The sequence below is a fragment of the Papio anubis genome, chromosome 4 (assembly GCF_008728515.1).
Source record: "Papio anubis isolate 15944 chromosome 4, Panubis1.0, whole genome shotgun sequence".
Taxonomy (NCBI): Eukaryota; Metazoa; Chordata; class Mammalia; order Primates; family Cercopithecidae; genus Papio; species Papio anubis.
The window spans coordinates 72,198,179-72,218,169 of record NC_044979.1 but is presented as its reverse complement, the minus strand read 5'-3'; the positions used below and the strand labels follow the sequence as shown (position 1 = coordinate 72,218,169).

The 19,991-nt window shown below is 35.7% G+C and overlaps 1 protein-coding gene across 12 annotated transcripts in view; it reads left to right on the top strand.

Moving 5' to 3' along the window:
* The window catches only part of HEPACAM2 (HEPACAM family member 2), a 48,116-nt gene extending 28,446 nt beyond the window's left edge, over positions 1–19,670 (top strand). For 2 of the 12 annotated variants that reach the window (XM_009203410.4, XM_009203415.4), the window contains 6 exons: positions 6,507–6,632; positions 6,725–6,745; positions 6,843–6,880; positions 8,218–8,291; positions 10,365–10,474; positions 13,453–14,137. In XM_009203410.4, coding sequence (XP_009201674.2) covers positions 6,507–6,632; positions 6,725–6,745; positions 6,843–6,880; positions 8,218–8,291; positions 10,365–10,474; positions 13,453–13,496 — 413 coding nt within the window. In that variant the 3' untranslated portion in view covers positions 13,497–14,137. The other 10 variants (XM_017956956.3, XM_009203408.4, XR_001901008.3 and 7 more) reach the window with 9 other exon arrangements.
* The last annotated feature ends 321 nt before the right edge of the window (positions 19,671–19,991 follow it).

Sequence of the window (19,991 nt, the reverse complement as noted above, 5' to 3'; positions counted from 1 at the left end):
TGATTTTTTCTATCTGGAAATTTCTCAAGTCAAGGCCTCTAGGAAATGTATTTTACTTTGGGCCTTTGGAAATGACAATTAAGATGGAACTACAAATCTGACATTCAGACCCTGAGACCTAAGGTGATGTCTCCATGAGCATCCAGCATTGAACAACTTTATCTGTCAGGTGGGCTTATGATGGAGTGTAGAAATGGCACACTCCTCAACGTGGCACCCTCATCTCCGGAGGGACATGAGTCAGCTACCATAATCAGTGAACAGATTGGATGAGAGAGATCTCAAGACTTCATTTTGATCTAGAAATAGATACACAGACTGGTAGCATATGGCTGTCCTGCATTGAGTGCAGTCTCAAACAGCAGGGTTGCAATACCATGGATACCACACCTCTTGCCCATATTTGCACTTAACATGTTATTCCATTTTATTTGTTTGCCTAAGGAGGAGGCAAATAGCATTTGCACTATGGTTTTGGCACATGAGTCCATCATGTTTAAATAATGGGGAGAATGGCATGCTGTGTGCTAAAGAATAGTATAAACTCTCTGAAAGGAGAAAGAAGGAAGCTCCTGCAAGTGTCTAGAACTGCAGAAGCGATCCCTATACATTCTCTATGGCAATAGGGTCAGAATTTCCTGCTGTCTTATTTTCAAGTTCAGGTTCTGGAAGTTCATCTTTGCAAAAACACTTGCCTATGGCTGAGACCACAACAACTGTGCCCTTTGATTTGATCCTTGACATATTTGGCGCTTTTTGTGTGCGTGAAAGGGAACAAATTTCAAATGCTGGACCTAGTAAATCTTGTGTGTTGCCGGATAGAGGAGCAGTGTTGAGAGCAGAGAGCCAGGATGCTCTAGAGAAGAGGCCTAACAGGAAAGATCATTTCTTCTGACAAAAGGATTGTCCCTATTCCTCATTCTCCATGGGGAAGACTCTTGGCCTTTGCCCCAGCTGTGGTTTTGGGCTGACAGGCACTGGTCATTACAGGAAAGCTCTCTGATGTAAGGCAAACACAGGCCAAGGCAAGAGGCAAGAGGGCAATAAGGAAGGAGCCTAAAGAAATAAGGAAGTAATGGAGGAGGGAAAGAGTGGGATCCTCTGTAGGACAGAATGTGTGCAAATTAAGTCATTTTACTAAATACATATTAAAAGGGACAAAAAGTTAAAAACGAAGGAGAAGGGAGCATATATATCTTATCTAGTCTAAGACACGCGATCATTGTATATTAAGCCTTCTGCCCGACTGCAGAATCACAGAAGTGTCTGGCAGAGAGCGGATGCCAGCCAGAGTGAAGCTTCACTATTAAAATGAGAACTGCTTGGAAATAGCAATTATTAGGATATGTTCTAAGAGAGAAAAACAGCCGAGACTACTCAAGTGTTTTTGTGCAGTTTTGCTCATGGTAAAGCACATTGCAAAAACTTGAATAAAATAAATTAGCATTGAATTCTTTTTTGAGGAGTCTTCAGGGCTTATAGAATTTTGGTGATGGCAGTCTGGCTATTTAAGAAGTGAAAGATTTCAAGCACATGAAGTCTGATGTCAGAAAAAGTTAGAGGAAAAACTGATATACAAGAGCCTACCTACTAAATGGAAAAACCAATCTTTGACCACAGATTAACAGAAAAAGTTGAACTTGAAGTCAGAAAAAAACCTGTCTACTCTCAATTCTAGGACTTACTGACTATGGCAAATATTTTAGCTTCTCTGAGACTCTTTCTTTATCTGTAACTGTAAATGGTGTTATGAATTTTCTTTTGTAAATGGAAAACAAATGTACATTTGATTATATATAAAAAATATTTAATATATATTTAATTGTGCATTATCTGAAAATTCCCTTAGCTAGTTTTGACTTTATTGTCAGATCTAAAATGATGAAATAGAGAATTCACTTGCTAAAAGTGGTGCCCAAATCATATGATATATGTTAAATCTTGCACTCTATTATTTGGTATTTTTTATCAATTCTTTCTTTTTTATTATTTCTTATCAATTTTTCTGGGGTTTTGTTTTTTGTTTTTTGTTTTTTTTTTTTGCTTTTTTATCACGGTCACTGTCTCAGAGAGCATTCTATTTGCCTTTATCTTATTGACAACCACAGTGAAGTATGGGTCCTTCTAAATGTGTATCTTAGAAATGAAATTGACTAAATTTTGTTGGGCTTCCAAAAGTGCACCTCTAGGATGGTAGAGAATCTGGAATTCTATTATGTAAAGAACAACAAAATGATCTGGGGATGTTGAATCTGAAGAAGAGGATTCTCAGGGGAGATGTGAGAGTTTCATCAAACAATTAAGATGACCTCATATACAGAGAGGATTTGATTTATTTGTTGTTGCTTCAATTAGTAGAACTGAGTAGATTTGGGCTTCATTTGGGGGAAGGATTTCTGTTTCTTCCATAATGATTAGGCAAGAGTGGTGGAAAGAGCATGGAATTATTGTTAGACCTTGCTAAATTCAAATTTGAGTACTGGAGTCTTAGATTTCCCAACTGTAATATGAAACTAATTATTGTATTGTAGAAGCAGTAAGTGGTAAAACTATTAATTTTGATTAGAATTCTTAATCCCTAAAGTCTAAAAGACAAATAAAAATGTATAACTAACAAGGAAATAGAGAAGAAAAGATAAATAAAATTCTGATTAATTTAAATTAGGACAAGAAAGGAGAGAGAAAAGAAATAAAAAGGTAGGAAATATAGAAAAAAATAATAAGATTGTAGATCTACACTGAAATATATTACTAATCATACTAGGTCTTAGTGCGCTAAATATTCCAACTAAAAAACATGTCAAACTGGATACACACCTTATGTATGAAGATACTGAAAGGTTGAAATTAAGTAAATGAACAGATAAATCATACAAAAAAGAAAGCCAGCGTAGCTATATAGCAGGTCTTCTAATAATGTTATTTCATTTCAACATCATTTCCTTATAATATTGATGAGAAAAAATATCAATTCCCACTGGGGCCACTGTGTGTGTGCAGTCTGCACGTTCTTCCCATACCTACACGGGTTTTCTCCAGGTATTCCAGCTTCCTCCCACATCCCAAAGATGTGCACATTCAATGAACTGTCATATCTACATGGTCACTGTCTGAGTTAGTGTGGGTATGTGTGTGAGTGTGCCCTGAAATGGGATGGTACCCTGTCTGGGGCTAGTTCCGGCCTTGTGCCCTGGGTTTCCGGGATAGGCTTCTAGCCACCTGCAAGCCTGAACTAGAATAAGCAGGTTGGAGAATGAATGAATGAATACGAATGATTGTCAAATAAAAATTTATAAAATCTAGGATAATTATATCAATGCATGACAATAAATGATGTGATATGAAAGTGCTCCACAAGACTAACCAGATTTGTGATGTTAGTTTTTGAACTGCATGATGCTAGGAGGTGCTTTTTACAATTTTCACTTTGTAAACATTTATTCCTTGATTTAACCTATTACCACTACCACTGCCATCATTCACGGATTCACCAAAAATGGAGTAAATAATGATCTTACTTGTTTTTATTAATCTTTATTAAATGTATGTATAGCTCACATTTATTTCAGTGTTTGATATTAGAAATGTTTGGCATCTTTATGTAGACCTCTGATATTTTTCTGACCAGAAATATGTTGTAGAGACTTAGCTCTTGTTTGTATCAATTAGCCAACGGTAAAATTGGTTTCATTATATGTTGTTTTACTCAGTCACAGTTTCCAAGAATCAGCTGATGTTAAGTGAGGACTTATTGTACAGGTATAAGATAAAGTATATAAAAATTAGATGAATTAGATAAATTCTTTAAGACAAGAAGCATTAGGAAGTATACCTAATAAATAGCAAAAATTGACCCAAAAAATCACAAAGTGAGAGATTTTAACATATTTATTTCAGTAACTAATGAAACAGACAAAAACTCAGTAGGAATAGAGAAAACCTGCCTCACCTAGTTGAAATAATATAAATACTACATGCAACAACTGCAGAATACACCCTCTTCATATGACTATTTGTATAGTCATTTAAAAAAATTAACAAACTTCAAAAGATTGCCCTCTAACAAGAATGAAATTAAACTAAAAATCGATAATAGAAACAACACTAGAAAATTCTCAAACTTAAGAAAATTAAGCAACAGACTTCTAAATAACCCATAAGTCAAATAGGAAATTGCAGTGAAAATTAAAAAATATTTTGGACTTAATGATAATGAAATTACTATGTTTTAAAACTCAGAAAAATGTTGCTCTGTAATTACATTGCCTACACTTCAGGAAATGAGGGGAAAATAATGGAAATTAAAGTTAAAAGTCTATTGTGTGTGTTTATATGTCATGTTAAAATAACATATATATGTGCAATTTTTTGAAGACTTTGTTACTAGCACGCCACGGATATAGAGTCCTATTTACATAACTTTATGTAAACTTCTCTGGCTCCTCCAAGTCATAGAGTATCAGAGCAAGAAGAAAACTTAAATGCCAGTCACTCTTGCCTCTTCATTACACTAATGTGAAAATCAAAACCCTGAGAGTCAAGGGGCTCACCCAAAGTTACACAGCTCTTTAGAGAGAACAATCCCACAAGAGAATAATATCTGAGAAAAGACTAAGATCTCACAAAGAGACTACCCAAGTGCAAAGTGGTTCCAATCTAAAGGTCAACCTAACAGTGGGAGAATATAAATTATTCTACAACTTATTATGAGGCAAAAGTAATCTAATAAGCTTCATGATGTCCTAGTCTATATCTAGGATCAATAAATTGCTATTCTAGTTCATTTGAAGCTGCCTTTCATTTATTTCTTCTAGCTAAGGTTTGAAAGAGTTTAATTTAAAATCTGTTTAGAGGCAATAAGCAGGACACAGCTATTATAATCCCATAGAAGACCATTTTAAGAATGCAATTCTCTGAATGCATGTCAGAAATTTATAAACTCCCCATCAGAAATTGTGAAGATTTTTGATAATGAAAAACAACCTTGTCAAACTCTTTTAGGACTTAAGGGGAATATGGGAATGGTGTTGTATGGGGAAATTAGAAGAGATAACCGATTTCCATGATGTGTTTACTAGATTTTTGCACATATGATCTATACTACATTATTAAAAGATTCCTGTAAAATTAAGAAATGGAAGTATTCTAGGTGGAAAAGCCAAGAGAGTTAATGTAGGTTTATACTGAGAGAAAGAAAAGATTAAGGCTTCCCCCCTTATTTTGGCTGTTGGAGATCTCAGCAGAGATTTTATGGTGAAAGATGACACAGTGCAGGCTGGATATTTATTGCAGAGCTGTGTAGCCACCATGGTCTTCACCACACCCAGATTTTCCAGGCTGTTCTCCAAAGAAAGGGCATCACATGACTTTCACTGCCATATTAATCTAGACAGAGACAGGCAACTGCCATGATTTATTTCCACACCCATATCTGAGTCACATGCTAATATGGAAGACATCTGTTACTTTCATTTGTTGGCGGTTAAAACTACTTCTTGTTATATAGATTAACTATATATATAGATTATATATATATAGATAGATAGATTAACTAAACATATTATAGCCTGAAGCTGGTGTTAACATAGCCACAGTTAATAAGTTGTGTTGAAATTATATTAAAGGGAGGCATCATTTAGTGTTAAGAGTCTGGGGTAACTTCTGGACTCTACCACTTATAACCCAATTGACTTTGGGCAAGACTCAGCTTCCTCATCTATTGGAAGGGATGATAAAATAATCTCTCCTTTATAGGATTGTTATAAAGATTCAGTGAGTTAATATGTATCATCCACCCTTAGAACAGAGCCTGACATATTGTAAGCACCCAGCAGATGCTATTAGCACCATATTTTATATAGTGATATTAATAAAGGGAATGACTTATGAAACAAAGTGAATTCTAGTCAAAAGGTGGGACTTTAAATATTTTTTTAAAAATCACATACATCCTATTTTAAGAATTGATGTTTCTTTTTTTTCTTTTTAATTTTTTTCATCATTTATGGTAAGAGACATTTCTTTATTGGCCAAAAATTACTAAAGTGTGTTTGAAATGAACACCTCCCCTCTCACACCTTTATTCACATGCCATCTCCCTAGAAAATTCACATACTTGAATTATGCTAAAAAAGCAAAATGGAAGGAAAATGAGAGAACAACTTAGCATTTAGGGTTGTAGAGATGATGAGATGAAACAGATCTAAGTTAAGGTGGCAAACATAACTGAGAAGTACGACATGAGATATTTGCTACATCTAATACAACACAATCAGCTTTAACTTGGGCAGTGCACCACATTTCCAATCACAGGTATCCCTAAGGAGTTTAGTGTGTGTTGTAAAATAAGTATATTCCTTCCATCTGGTCTCTCTCTCTCTGTGTCTCTAATATACATGTTTATATGGTTTTTTAAAATAGCGTCTCATTTAAAATAAGGCATTTAAAAAGTCAAGTTATAAACTGTAGCAATTTATTGCTAAAAATATATTTATCTTTTTATTTAGGACTGGAGAAGCTTGCACAAAAAGGAAAATCATTGTCACCTTTAGCAAGTATAACTGGAATATCACTATTTTTGATTATATCCATGTGTCTTCTCTTCCTATGGAAAAAATATCAACCCTACAAAGGTAGGTTAAAATTACAAAAAAAAAAAAAAAAATTGAAGCTGTATATGTGTACTAAAAGGAATCTTACCATTTTTCTTCTCTCTTGATTTTAGTTATAAAACAGAAACTAGAAGGCAGGTAATGCATCTGTTTCTATGAAAATAGTTCTTTCCTTAGATGCTTTTTCCTCAATTATTATCCCTGACAAAAATACCTATTTTGTCTTTTCAGGCCAGAAACAGAATACAGGAAAGCTCAAACATTTTCAGGTAATGGCCAGGCTGAAAAGGGCTATTATCAGTTTTAATGTATGTTAATTAGTTGTGTTAATATTATTATATATTATTAATGTAATATAATTAATATGAGCTAAAATTAACATAACAGTCTCTTACCTTTGAGTTAGTGCCTTCACTTTACAAAGTGCTGTCTTCTGTTTTGGTTTTATATAAGTCACACAAGTCTGTATTATCAGCCTGGAAGGCACTCTTAACTCCATTTTATAGTCAAGAGAACTACTCATGAAGGGGATTAAGTCACTTGCCCACAGTCAGTAGGATCAATGAAGTTAGTTCTGCTACTTCATTGATTCTATTATCATTATTTTGAAAATGCCAAAGCGTTCTATCACTTTGTTCATTCCTAAGGTAGGTTTCATGCTGGCAGCTCCATCCCAAAGGGAAGAGGAAAAGAAGGTTTGGCAGGGGCCAGGGTTGCTTCTTTGTCCCCATTGTAACCCTCATTACCATCAATATTGACTGTACTGAGTTATTATAAGTTAACAATGGAGTTTTTGCTCAGGCCACAGAGTCACAGGGAGCCGATTTGCAGTTTTATATGTGCCACTTTCCCCTCATATCACCTTAGGAAAATTATTTTTCTTGACCACAACTTCCTCTTCTAAATAATAGGGATAAAAACTTCCCCCTTAAAGTTGCTATGAGAATTAAATAAAATGAGGTGGAGTGCCTGATATGATGCCTGGATGTGTAATAAATGTGGGCCTTCTTCCTCTTTTCTAGCCCTTCCTGACTTATAAATGACAGAATGTCAGAGCTGGCAAGGGCCCCAGAGGCTGTCTCGTTCCTCCTAACCACCTCTACCCCCATCATTCTGTAGACGATAGTTTATGTGGATTGATATTGTAATGTATTTTGCCTTTTATGTATGGGAAGCTTCAGTTAGTTATTTGCTCTGTTTAGTTCTGATGGTCTCTGTTAGATCTAATGGGGTGCAGTAGATACTATGGGTGGATCAAGAGCTGCTGTGACCTTCAGGCTAAAGCCCTGGTGACCATGAGTCTCTGGTAACTGAGAGTTACAAAGGCCAAGCTTGCCCACCTATGTGTATTTAAAGATACAACAGGCTATTCTCACATCTGGCCTTAAGAACAATTGTTCCAATTCAGTTTCGATTCTCAGCTTCAGAAAGAGTGATTTCCAACACTGCTTAATGGCAATACAACTATAGGGATTAGGAAATGTTAAATTCATTTTGTACCTATACCATTTAAAGCAGACAATAAAGATAAGTTTTACAAAGTTTTAAAAAAACAACAGCAAATTAAGGCATTTGGTTTGTAAGTAGTATTTGTTTTACATTTCAGGCCATGAAGATGCTCTGGATGACTTCGGAATATATGAATTTGTTGCTTTTCCAGATGCTTCTGGTGTTTCCCGGGTTGGTTTTCCTAGTGGCTGATTAACCAAGAAGTAGAATTCTGCTTCACCAGAGGTGTAAGCAGCATTCGTTTAAGCACTGGGCAGTGTGGTCAAATGGCTGCGTTACCCATTACTGCATTAAGCAGTGTTGACTTACTCCATAATGAATGGCATTGCCAGATTTGGGGAGCTAAAGCATCTTACTTCACCTTTATAAGTAAAGCTAACACAAATAAGGAAGTTATGCTAATTCATAAATAGTCTTTACCTGGTAATCTCAGTGAAGAGAGAACTAACTAGGTTGAAAGTCAGGAGAACTGAATAAATAGGCTGGGCACGGTGGCTCACATCTGTAATCCTAGGGCTTTGGGAGGCCGAGATGGAAGGATCACTTGAGCCCAGGAGTTTGACATTGGCCTGGGCAGAGACCCCATCCCAACAAATACTTTAAAATTAGCCAAGCATGGTTGCACATGCCTCTGGTCCCAGCTTCTCGGGAGACCAAAGCAGGAGGATCACTGAGCCCAGGAGTTCGAGGCTACAGTGAGCTGTGATCACACTACCACACTCTAGCCTGGACAACAGAGTGAGACCCTGTCTCAAATAAATAAATACTGAATAAACAGAGGATCAGGAGACCCTGATTTAAGTCATTCTGCATCACTTGGGTGACTGTAACCCATCACTTTACTGAACTATCTCTGTTCCTCAGTTTTCCCTTTATTGCCCCCTCATATCTTTTGACAACCTTGAAAGACAGTTGATCACACTCTTAAAGATACCTCATGCTTCAGAAGGAAGTTACCATATAGGCCCAAAGTATATAAGTATACATCTTTATTATTGCCCTAAAGGTGCATGAGATGGCAAGGAGTTGAAGTCATTTCAGTCCGGGGGGAAAAAAAAAAAGTTTTTTAAAGCAATCAGTTTTGCTTAAGACATGCAGAATGTTTCTCTGAGCAAATCAGATTATTAACACTTTTACAGATTTGTATAGAACCAAATTTTCCTCTGCTTCCTTATTCTGCTATGAGAGTCCATTTAAGGAAGGGCACCATAAAAACAGATTACTTGCTTCCAGTCATTCTCATTTCCGTTTGTTAAAAGGACTATTTGCCATTAGGGAATGGTGACTTCTCTTGTTCAGAGGATTCTGTCAATGTATAAGGTTCATCCAGTAAGCCTCCTGACCACAGACTTTATTTGAGAAATGTCATGTGAGTAATGGAGAGGGACTGATTGGATTTCATCCTCCCTAAGGGTGAGTCGGTAACAGTCACAGATGAAGGGAAGAACTGCCCTGCAAAGGCTTTGCAATACCCTATTCAATCTCAGGCAGGATTGGCTCACCTTCACTTCCACAACCGAAAGACAAAAACAAATATTTGATGGATCAGTTATTTCAAACAGCTTCTCACGATGGCAGAAAGCACCACTCTGAGGTGTGGCTTCGAATTGGAAAGCAGGAAACTGAACAGCTAAAATTTATAATTGAATTTTTGAATAAGGAGTTTCAGTTTTTTTTATGTAAAATAATACACACTTTTTATTCCTAGGAATTCACTGGAAAGGAGTGAGATTTATATAAGAAATTTTAAGTCTTACCATGTGATTAATCACTACTCAATTTTGGAGTTTTACTGGGAGAACCTCAATTGGGCTGTATATTGTTCTTGCTTTTAAGCCACCCTTGTGCACATAATTGGCAAATAGTGTCAAAAAGGTAACTGCGGTATAGAAAAGATAATAATATGTGCTGATTCTAAGATGTCCTGACATCTTCTCTTTTGCTATTTCTTTTCTTTCTATAATATTTCCTTTCCAGCACTGCCACCTTTCTTCTTAAATGAAGAAAAAAGCCATAGCTTTGTCAAGCTATCCTTCTTCTGACCTTATAGCTATGCTGCTGCATAAACTGCCATAGGGTAAGTGCAGTAAAGTGTAGCAAGGAGGATGTCAGCCTTCTAGGGAAGATAAATAGTTCTAATTCTCTGATCATCACTACTGCCAGTTGTTTTCAACTATGCAGCATAGTGGAAAAACTATTTACTAGTATTGAGATATTTTATTTTTAATGTGCCACATTTTCTAGATCCCAAGCAGATCTGTTCCAGTCTCTGATGGTATATCGGGACAAGATTTGCACAGTACAATATATGAAGTTATTCAGCACATCCCTGCCCAGCAGCAAGACCAGCCAGAGTAAGTATGAATCTGCATTTGATGGTGCTATGGAGAGGCTAAGCATTTAGCTTTTGCTTTCCCCAGAATTGATTAAAAGGCACAGAAGAAAAATACCAAAACAAGAAATTACAGCATCTGTACATTTAAGCATACTTCCCCACCTGAACATAATTTTGAGAAACAAAACAGGCAAGCACACAAGTATCTTCTAGGGCCATGCACTTGGGCCAGTGGACTAGATACAAAACTCTAGAATCAACTTTTTCTTGTGTACATTTCTTTCTCACAATATTTCCCCAAGGAATCCACATCTGGGTATGAAAGGAATATTCATGCCAATTCTGTAGCCATCTTAATGATTACTTAATGATTTTCCAATGGCTATGGTAGTTTTAGAGCCATGATGATTTGTCACTAAAAATAGGACCAGTAAAATAAAAGCCTACAGAGGATCCACAGCACAGTCAGCACCAATGCCCATCCTCTTATTCAAAGTAGCCTATTCCCAAGTGAGTGGAACCCCATTGAGGACTGGCCTCTCACCCATAGAGGACAAAACCTGTGCTGAGGACAAAGCTGGGAACCTATTTATCCAGTTAAGCTCAAGGCTGTCACTAAGAAGTTTCTCTTTCCTCCCTGCCATGGAGAAATAAAGCCTACAACCTTTTGAAATAATAAGATGAACTCTTTTTTGTGGGCTGTAGCTGCCTGCAGGCATAACTGCCACAGATCATCTTCCATCATTTCTTTGTCATTTATTGACTTTGAAAAGAACATCAATAACCACATACAGAAACTTCCCCTCTGGCAAAAGAAACAGTTCCAGCAAAGTAATTCATGCACACTTCTGGGTAAATACCAAAAATAGCAGCTAGGAGTGAACAAATCCATGGGAAATTATCTTATGGGGAGGAAACCTAGTCCTGGGGGGACTGTGCATCATTTAAGGTCTAAATAAGTGACAACATACTTCAGAGAACCTCATCAGAGAAAATTTACCTAGAGTCACATGAATAAGGAACAGACTCTGATGGAGCTAGAAACTTCTAGTTTGAAAAAAATGTTGTAAAGTATTGCATTATTAATCTAGTAGGACACAAGAGTAGGATATTATTATATGATATTTTAAGAATAAAAACTCTCTAAAATGATACCTAATTCTCTTTACTGTCTATAATAGAAAACTAGGGGAAGTTTGTTTGCTGTTAAATATAAGGCATTGAAAGAATTTTGAGATTATGTCTCCTTTCTAAGATTTAATCTAATTAAAATTTGTATCCTATTTAAATTCATTTGTTTTTCTATATATCCTTTCTTCTAACCATCAGTTTTTCACATTAGAATGTAAACAAACCAAATGACAACTTGGGGTTTATCTTTTAAGGTTCTCAAGAACGAAATAAATTTGAAGTCAAAATTGTGAACATGGCAGCTACAATTTCAGAACACAAAATAGTGATTGGGTTGTTTTCCATGTCAAAAAAACTGATTCTCAAAAAAAAAAACACCCTTTGAAATTAGATGACTTTTAGACACTAGCAAATTCTTTTGACTTTCTTAAGAACATAAAAGTTTATTTCATAAATAAGATTTGAGAACTGAAAACAAAGCAGAAATGTTCTTTTTCAGGCATTCAAAACTGCTATTCAAAAGGTATTCAAAACTGCTACTAGGACATGCTCCTCCAAAAGGCAGTCACCCTCAAGACCCCAGTTCATGCTACCAGCCCAATCTGAGTGACATCTCCACCTCCCACAGACTCTCTCATCTCACCTTCTTCTTGTCTTCTCAGTCTTTTTTTGTGTGTTTGTTAGTTTATCTGCGTACGTCTTTGTCTTCCAGTGGCTCTCTCTTCCTTTACCTTCATCCTTTGAATCCCTCCTTTTCTGAGTCTACCCTTCTCTTTTCTTCTCTTTCTCCATAACTGTCTCCCTTATCCGTAATATCCTTCTTAAAATTTTCCTACTCTGTCTTCTAACTTTATCTAAATGGGGAGCCAATATTTTTTAAAGTGTTATTTTATTCGAATTCAGATTTGTGTTACTTACTCTAATTTTTTAAATAAATAAACGAAATGCTTCCTTTTTCCTTATCAGAAACTAGTTTGTACTTATTTTACTTATAATCAATTCACAAACATTTCCAGGACGTTTACTATGTGCTAGAGCAAGACATTAAATAAGACAATTTTTTAAAGATTTCATAGTTTAGTGGGCTACTGTTTACTTATTTTAACTAAAGATGAGTGATTCTTAGTAAAATAAATAATTCTCAGTAGCATAAATGCCACCTATAGATGCAGAGAGCATTTTTCTTTCCTGATTACCTACGGTTTATTCTCCTCTAGGTCCAATTAAATTCAAAGATCAACTTCATGAGAAATGCATTATTATAGGTGGTTGGTGAAACTCTCCCATCTCTTATTCCCAATGTGAATGTGCCAGCTCTGGGGAAAGAATCTTAACTTCACTGCTTTCTTTTATTTGGCAGTCACTTCTGAACAGGAAAGATAGCCAAACAATTTTATTCTTTGGCTCTTAGACTGTTCTAACAATGTTATTTTCTTCACTTCATGTGTCTATTAACTAATTGGACTGCTGTTTAACAAATTGGTAAACCGGTTTGTGTTCATATTCTAGTACTCAGCCCAATTATTTATTTATTGAACTTACGGCTGGATGTATTTCAATATTGTCTATTGACCTCATTAAATGCTCTTGGTAGGGTTTATATTGAACCCAAGACTAATGTTAGTATATTGAAAACAGGACATTCAAGTTAAGTAAACCTTTAGTTTCAAAAGTAAATTACCTACAAAATTTAGTAATTGCCTTCTCTTATATTTATTTGTTGATAAATGTAATTTTCTTGAGCTAGCTCAAAATATTGATCTAACTTGTAGCCTTGGAAAGGAATAAAAGAATTTAAGGTTCTTTTACCTGCAGACCTGAAAAATCTATAGAACTGTTTACATATTTTGTATATCTCTTCACTAGGTGAACTCTCATGGGCTAAACAGCACATTAGAGTGAAATTCTGAAGAAATATTTTAAGGAAAAACAGTGGAAAAGTATATTAATCTGGAATCAGTGAAGAAACCAAGACCAACACATCTTACTCATTACTCCTTTACATGCAGAATAGAGGCATTTATGCAAATTGAACTGCAGGTTTTTCAGCATATACACATTGTCTTGTGCAACAGAAAAACATGTTGGGGAAATATTCCTCAGTGGGCAGTCTTTCTCATGCCGATGAGGAGAATGAAAATGACAGGGGTTTCCTCTTTCGTTTTGTACGAAATATCTCTGCAAAGCTCAATTAGTTCCACTCTATACTTCCACTGTCATCAACACTGAGACTATCCTGTCTCACCTACAAATGTGGAAACTTTACATTGTTAGATTTTTCAGCAGACTTTGTTTTATTAAATTTTTATTAGTGTTAGGAATCCTAAATTTATGTTTCAATTTTATTTCCAAATTTCTGTCTTGTTATTTGTACAACAAAGTAATAAGGATGGTTGTCACAAAAACAAAACTATGCTTTCTCTTTTTTTTCAATCACCAGTAGTATTTTTGAGAAGATTTGTACACACTTAAGGAAATGACTATTAAAGTCTTATTTTTATTTTTTTCAAGGAAAGATGGATTCAAATAAATTATTCTGTTTTTGCTTTTATGTGGTCTTAATTCTTTGTCTTATAGAGTAAAAATATTACACAAAAATTGAATTGTAGATATTGGTTTTTTTAATCCTTACTTCCCAATGTGCAATCAAGTCTAGATTATAGGGAATTATAAAAATAAACATCTTGCTCTCTAATGGCCTATCATTTTAAATAGAAGAAAAGAAGTCCTAAAAATAGAATTTGTTTTTTAAAAGTTTTAAGCAAGCCACTGTGGGTACATTGCCCCTCCTGCATTTTCACAGAAGCACATGCTGAAAAGAAAATTAAGACTTTAGTCCCACGACTCCTTTCTGGTCCTCTCTCTCTACTACCCTTATATATTGTTCTGTTGGAAAAGTCCATCAGGTCTACCACAACTATTGTCTACATTTAGTAAAAAAACAAAAAACAAAAAAACAAAAAAAAAAACAAAAAAAACTACTATATCTGATTAGAAAAGAAATTCATGCCCCTTGTAAAAATATATGTATACTTGGAAATGCAGAAGACTCACCATAAAACAATTAAAATCACTTGTATTCTTACTCCTCTGTTAGCATTTCCCCCAGATTAGTTATGTACATATTCATTCATGCTCCTTCCATTTCCAGAAAAGATTCATGGTAGCTCATATAAATGCATAAAATCACAAGATAAAATCTGCCCAAAAAGTAAAGTTGATAAGGAAAACAGGATGAAGGAACAACGAGAGGCAAAGCAAAAGCAGTAAGAGATTAAGAACCAGTGTGATGAGGTCCCCTTCATCTGTGAGTATTGTTTCCCACAACCAAGATCATGTGCCATATACAGGTATATATCTAAAGAGGGATTTCTAAGCTGAATGCAATTTGTAAGTAGCAGAGCCAAAAAAAAGGTTGCAATCCTATTGCAGGGCCAGAAGAAAGTAAGTCAGCCATCCACCGCAGCTCCCTCCATCTCTCCCTTTCTTTCTCAGTCTTGTGCCCCCGCTCCTTCCTTGGGGGTGTTCTCTTTGCTGATGCATCTCTTATTTGGAGGCCAGACACTAACTACAATGAACTGCAGCTATGTCTCTGTCTTCCCCTTCCTAAACCCAATTCTGAAACACTTTAATCCACAGACAATCTTCAACAGCCCTTTCTGAAAAGATAATAGTACATTCACACGATTCACAAATCAAAACTCTATTTAGAAAAAAACAAAACAAAACCATGCACTGAGGTAACTGTGTTTGTTAGTTTTGGGGTTTGGTTTGGCTATTTTGTGTATACCTCCAGAGTTTCTCGCCACAAACCAAGGAAAATACAAACATATATTCTCATTTTTTCAAACTCACTTTTCAATTACTTGTAATTCCTCTCATTTCTCTATCTCTCTCTCACACACAAAAATACACGGACTCCCTTAGCGCATGGTTCCACTCAAAGTGGCAAGGAATTGCTGAAAGCAGAAATGTGAAAGGATCTAGAATCCAATTAACTTTTGCTGTCATTGGTGTGTAACACCGGATGACTCACTGCTTTTTTAGTAAATGAGGATGAAAGTTTCATAAATTAATCAAGGTTTCCAAGGGAAGTGATGAACCAAAACCCAGATGTTCACCTAATTAACAAATTAATCTTTAAAAGCCAGCCTAAAGTTCTTTCCTCATTACTAAACAGAATCGTAGCTAGTGTTAGTTTTTAACTTTATATTACCACTTCTAACTTGGAATAGAATCAAATTCCTGATGCTTATTATTTTTAAAGAGTATATCCTACTGATAGACTTTTATACAAAAAATTAAAATACCTACTACTAAAATATAGTTTTCCTTGGTTTTCTGACGTGTCCTTCCATGTTAATAAAACAATTTCAGTTAAACTGCAATATAGTCTCAGACATCAAGGTTCATATGATCCTTCAGTTCCACTAGAGCATGTACATGAAAAAGTGTTCTTAAAATAATAAAAATTGAGTGATAACACATTACTTAGCATATAGGTGGCTATTTCCCTATATTTTACTTAAAATTTATTTTTTAAAAGTTATTTTCTGCTTCTTCCTTGCTATATATAACCATGTATATTCCTATATCATTCCTACATAGTCCGCTAAAGTTTGTGTTCAAATATACATTAATATAGATGTTTTAGTTTCACAAAGAAATAGGAAAGCAAAACTATCTTCCTCATTGACACAGAAATCAGACACAGCATTTGGATTTAACAGTGTTACTTTCCTTCTTTCTCATCTCCTAGATACACTGTTTATTGTGATTACCATATTAAGCTTGAAGTTTATTCAACTTTCACATCCATGACTTATTTTGATCTTCACAAGAACCCTGTGAGCTAGAACCAGTATACCCACTTTACAGATGGAGAAACCAAAACTCTGGGAGTTGAACGACTTTCCTAAAGTCACTAAACCAATGAATGGCAGAGCTGATTTCCGAACTACATCTCTGGCTCCAAGTCCAAGGTCTATTCCAATGCGCCAATGATTTCTCTGGGCATGGCACCCTGGAATGGAGCAAACACAAATGTGTCTTGTCAGCCTTACCTTGGGAACTTCATTAGTTTCAAGTATTATTGAGCTCCCAGCAGAGTTTATTTACTTGTTTGTTGATTCTTGGCCAAGAATTTTCTCATTTGTATATGCTCCTAGGGAAGATGACAGCTCAATTGCTTGCCATCAATAGGGCATAAACTGGGAGAATGTTTTCACACTTGTGAAAATCCCCAGCAGAATCCCACCTTAGGTTTATGACAGAAGCTCTCTGAGCCTCTGAGTCTTTGGAGATCAATCAATGAGTCTCATCACATTCATCCCAGCACACACACTTTAGAACACAGACAATGCACAGTTTTTTAAATTGTACTGAGCTGAATTGCCTGCCCTCTTTGTATTTAATAAAGACACCATCTATAGAAGGCAAATACATTACTGTATTTTCAATAACCAAGTTTCTTTGAATTTGCCTCCCAGAGAAACTTAAATTTAACTTTGGGAGCTATTTTTCCTTGCAGTTCACTGAGACTCTACCAAAATGTTTGTCCTTCAGAAACCAGAGAGTCACAGAGTGGGATTATATAAAATTTGATTCTCATTATATGTAAAATAATTCATATTTTCTGATTCACAGTTCACAGATAACTAGACATTTTACAGAGGAGGAAACTGACTCAGACTTTCAGGCCCTCGGTTTCCCCATCAAAACATGAAGAGGCTGAAATAGGCAACCTCCACCCTGCTTTGATTTTCCCAAAAGTGACATTCTCCAAGCAGGTCAGGTCCTCTGCAATTCTCTCATTACACCTGTATTGAAACCCTTACCATGCTACTATAATTATACTGTGAACTAAGCATGTAAAGAGCTAATTATAATACTGTGTTCTAAATGCAATAGTAGAAGTGTGTAAAAATGCAGAGACACCACAGAAGAAGGAGTGATTAATTCCTTTTGGCAGCATCCAATTAGCATTCTTACAGCATATTGGGTTTTGGTGGGTGAAAGGAACACACCAACTTTAGAGGAAAGGGCATTCCAGGAGCTAACATTGAGTAAGATTTGTAATATATGAGGAATGAGTATGACAAGTATAGTCATGCAAAACAAAAAACGTGAATGACCCAAGAGGGTATACTTAGTAAAATTATAAAACATGCCCAGTCCTTGAGAAGTTGAAATCTCATTAGAAATTTCTGTTATGTTTAATAAACTCTTGTTAACTATATTTCATGTGCCATAAGATAGAGAATAAATAAATATAACTCAGTCTTTATCTTCTAAGAGCTTGCAGTCTTGTCAAAGAAGGAGATACAATAAATTTAATAATAATACTAGTAGATACTAAATGCAACATGATACACCATTAAGAAAGAAGAACAAAAAGCATACTATGGAAGCTTAGATGAGGGCATCAAATTGAGTCTAGGGTATTCAAAGAAGGCTTCCCGGAAGAAGCTGAGCTGAATCTCAAAGGACGAGAAGGAGTTAGCCAAGTGAAGAAATGTGAGGAAAGAATTTCAGGCAGAGATAACTGCTTGGGCAAAGGCATAGAGGCAAGAAACAGCCTGGTCTATGTGAAGAACTGTAAGCAGTGCAGTAATAATGAGAGAATAAGACAGGGAATGGTCAAGGCAAGTACTGATGAGAGAAGAAGCTAGTATACTGTACTTCCCCATTACACTCATCACGAGGGTGATCATTTGCCTAGTGTCTATCTTCCTCGCTAGACTGTAAGCTCCCAAAGTCAGGGAAGGCAGGGAATAACATCTGCCTATATTCCCAATGATTATCATATCTCAGCAATCAAGAAATATTTGAGGATAAAATGAATGAATAAGAGTACATGGACAAAGGTCAGATCATGCATGAACCTGAGTGTTCAGTTAAGAAACTTGGATTTATTCTCTAAGTAATGAGACATCAGAGCAGGTGAGCAATCATACCAGATTTCTGTTTCGAATAGATCACTCTACATAAACTTGGAAATGGATTTTATAGGATGAAGCTGAGACTAGATAAATAATTAGGGAAGATATTACTATCATCAAGATGAGGATGTAGCGCTGGATGGACTATAGGGTGGAAGTCTTAGAGATAAAACTTGTAGAGACCCAGTTATTGGATATGGGACATCAAATACAGGTAAGAGTCATAAAGAACACTTGTGTTTCTGTCTTGAGAGCTTGATGATGCCATCACACAAGATGGGAAGTGCTTGTGAAACAATAGGTTTAAAAGGGGGGAAGTGATGGGTTCAGAACTAGGTAAGGTTAGGATTAGTTTAGGATTACAAATAGAAATGTCCGATAGACAGTTGTATATCCAAGAGGGACATTCAGGGAGAGGTTTGGGTTTAACAAATAAATTTGGACCACATATCACAATGCCTTTGACAGAGAATAACAAAAAACTCAGATTAAAAGGACTGAATGAATAATTTATTGTCTCAAATGACAGAAGTTCAAAGGTCAGGTAAATTCCCAGGATTGGTTAATTTAATGACTCAACAATGTCATCAAGAACCCAAGTTCTTTTTCATCTTCTACTCTTCTCTCATGGTTACAGGATGGATGTAGCAATTCCAGAAGTGATATAAACATGCCGCACCATCCAGAAAATGGAAAAAGCCACTTCGTGTGCTACTTCCTTGGGTGTGAGGAAAACTTTCCCAGAAGCCTCTACTAGAATTCCAGTAGTGTTTCCTTGACCATACATGCTACATGCCCTTCCCTAAAGGAATTATTGGCAAGAGGAGTGGGATTACCTTGATTGAAACAATACTCAGAATTTACTTCCCTGGATATGGTAGGGAAGACAACACCTTCCGAAGCATGTGAGTAGTTGGAAAAACAATGAATATCTGATTAAAATTGAATTTTGTATGGAATGAGGAACAGGTGGAAGTGGACGTCAGAAGTGAGATAGAAAGCAAATAAAGGGGGAAATGCCCTTGGAAACACCAACTTCAGGAGATGCCATCACCATTATGGAGATGCCAGGGAAGGTTAAGAAACAGCAGTTAAAGAAGCAAAAGGTGAACTTGGAAATAAACTTTAAAGAGAAAAATTGAATATGAATTTTATTGTTGTATGTCCATAAATATCTTTTAAGAAGGGTGGGTGACCCTATATATTCTGGTTCCAGATCAGGAAGATTCTCATGTCTACAATGACCACCTAAAACCATTTTCTTAGACAGTTCTATTTTAGTGAAATTTTATTAGGTTAATTAACATATATTTACTGAAATATTTCAATGAAATTTAATTTTTAACTATATGATTTTGCACATTAAGAAATCTACCAACTGCAAATCCTGATTCTTACTTTCAAACAAGCCCTTAGTCTTAGAGGCTGACCTGCCAGGCAGTCATAATTAGATGTTAATAGATA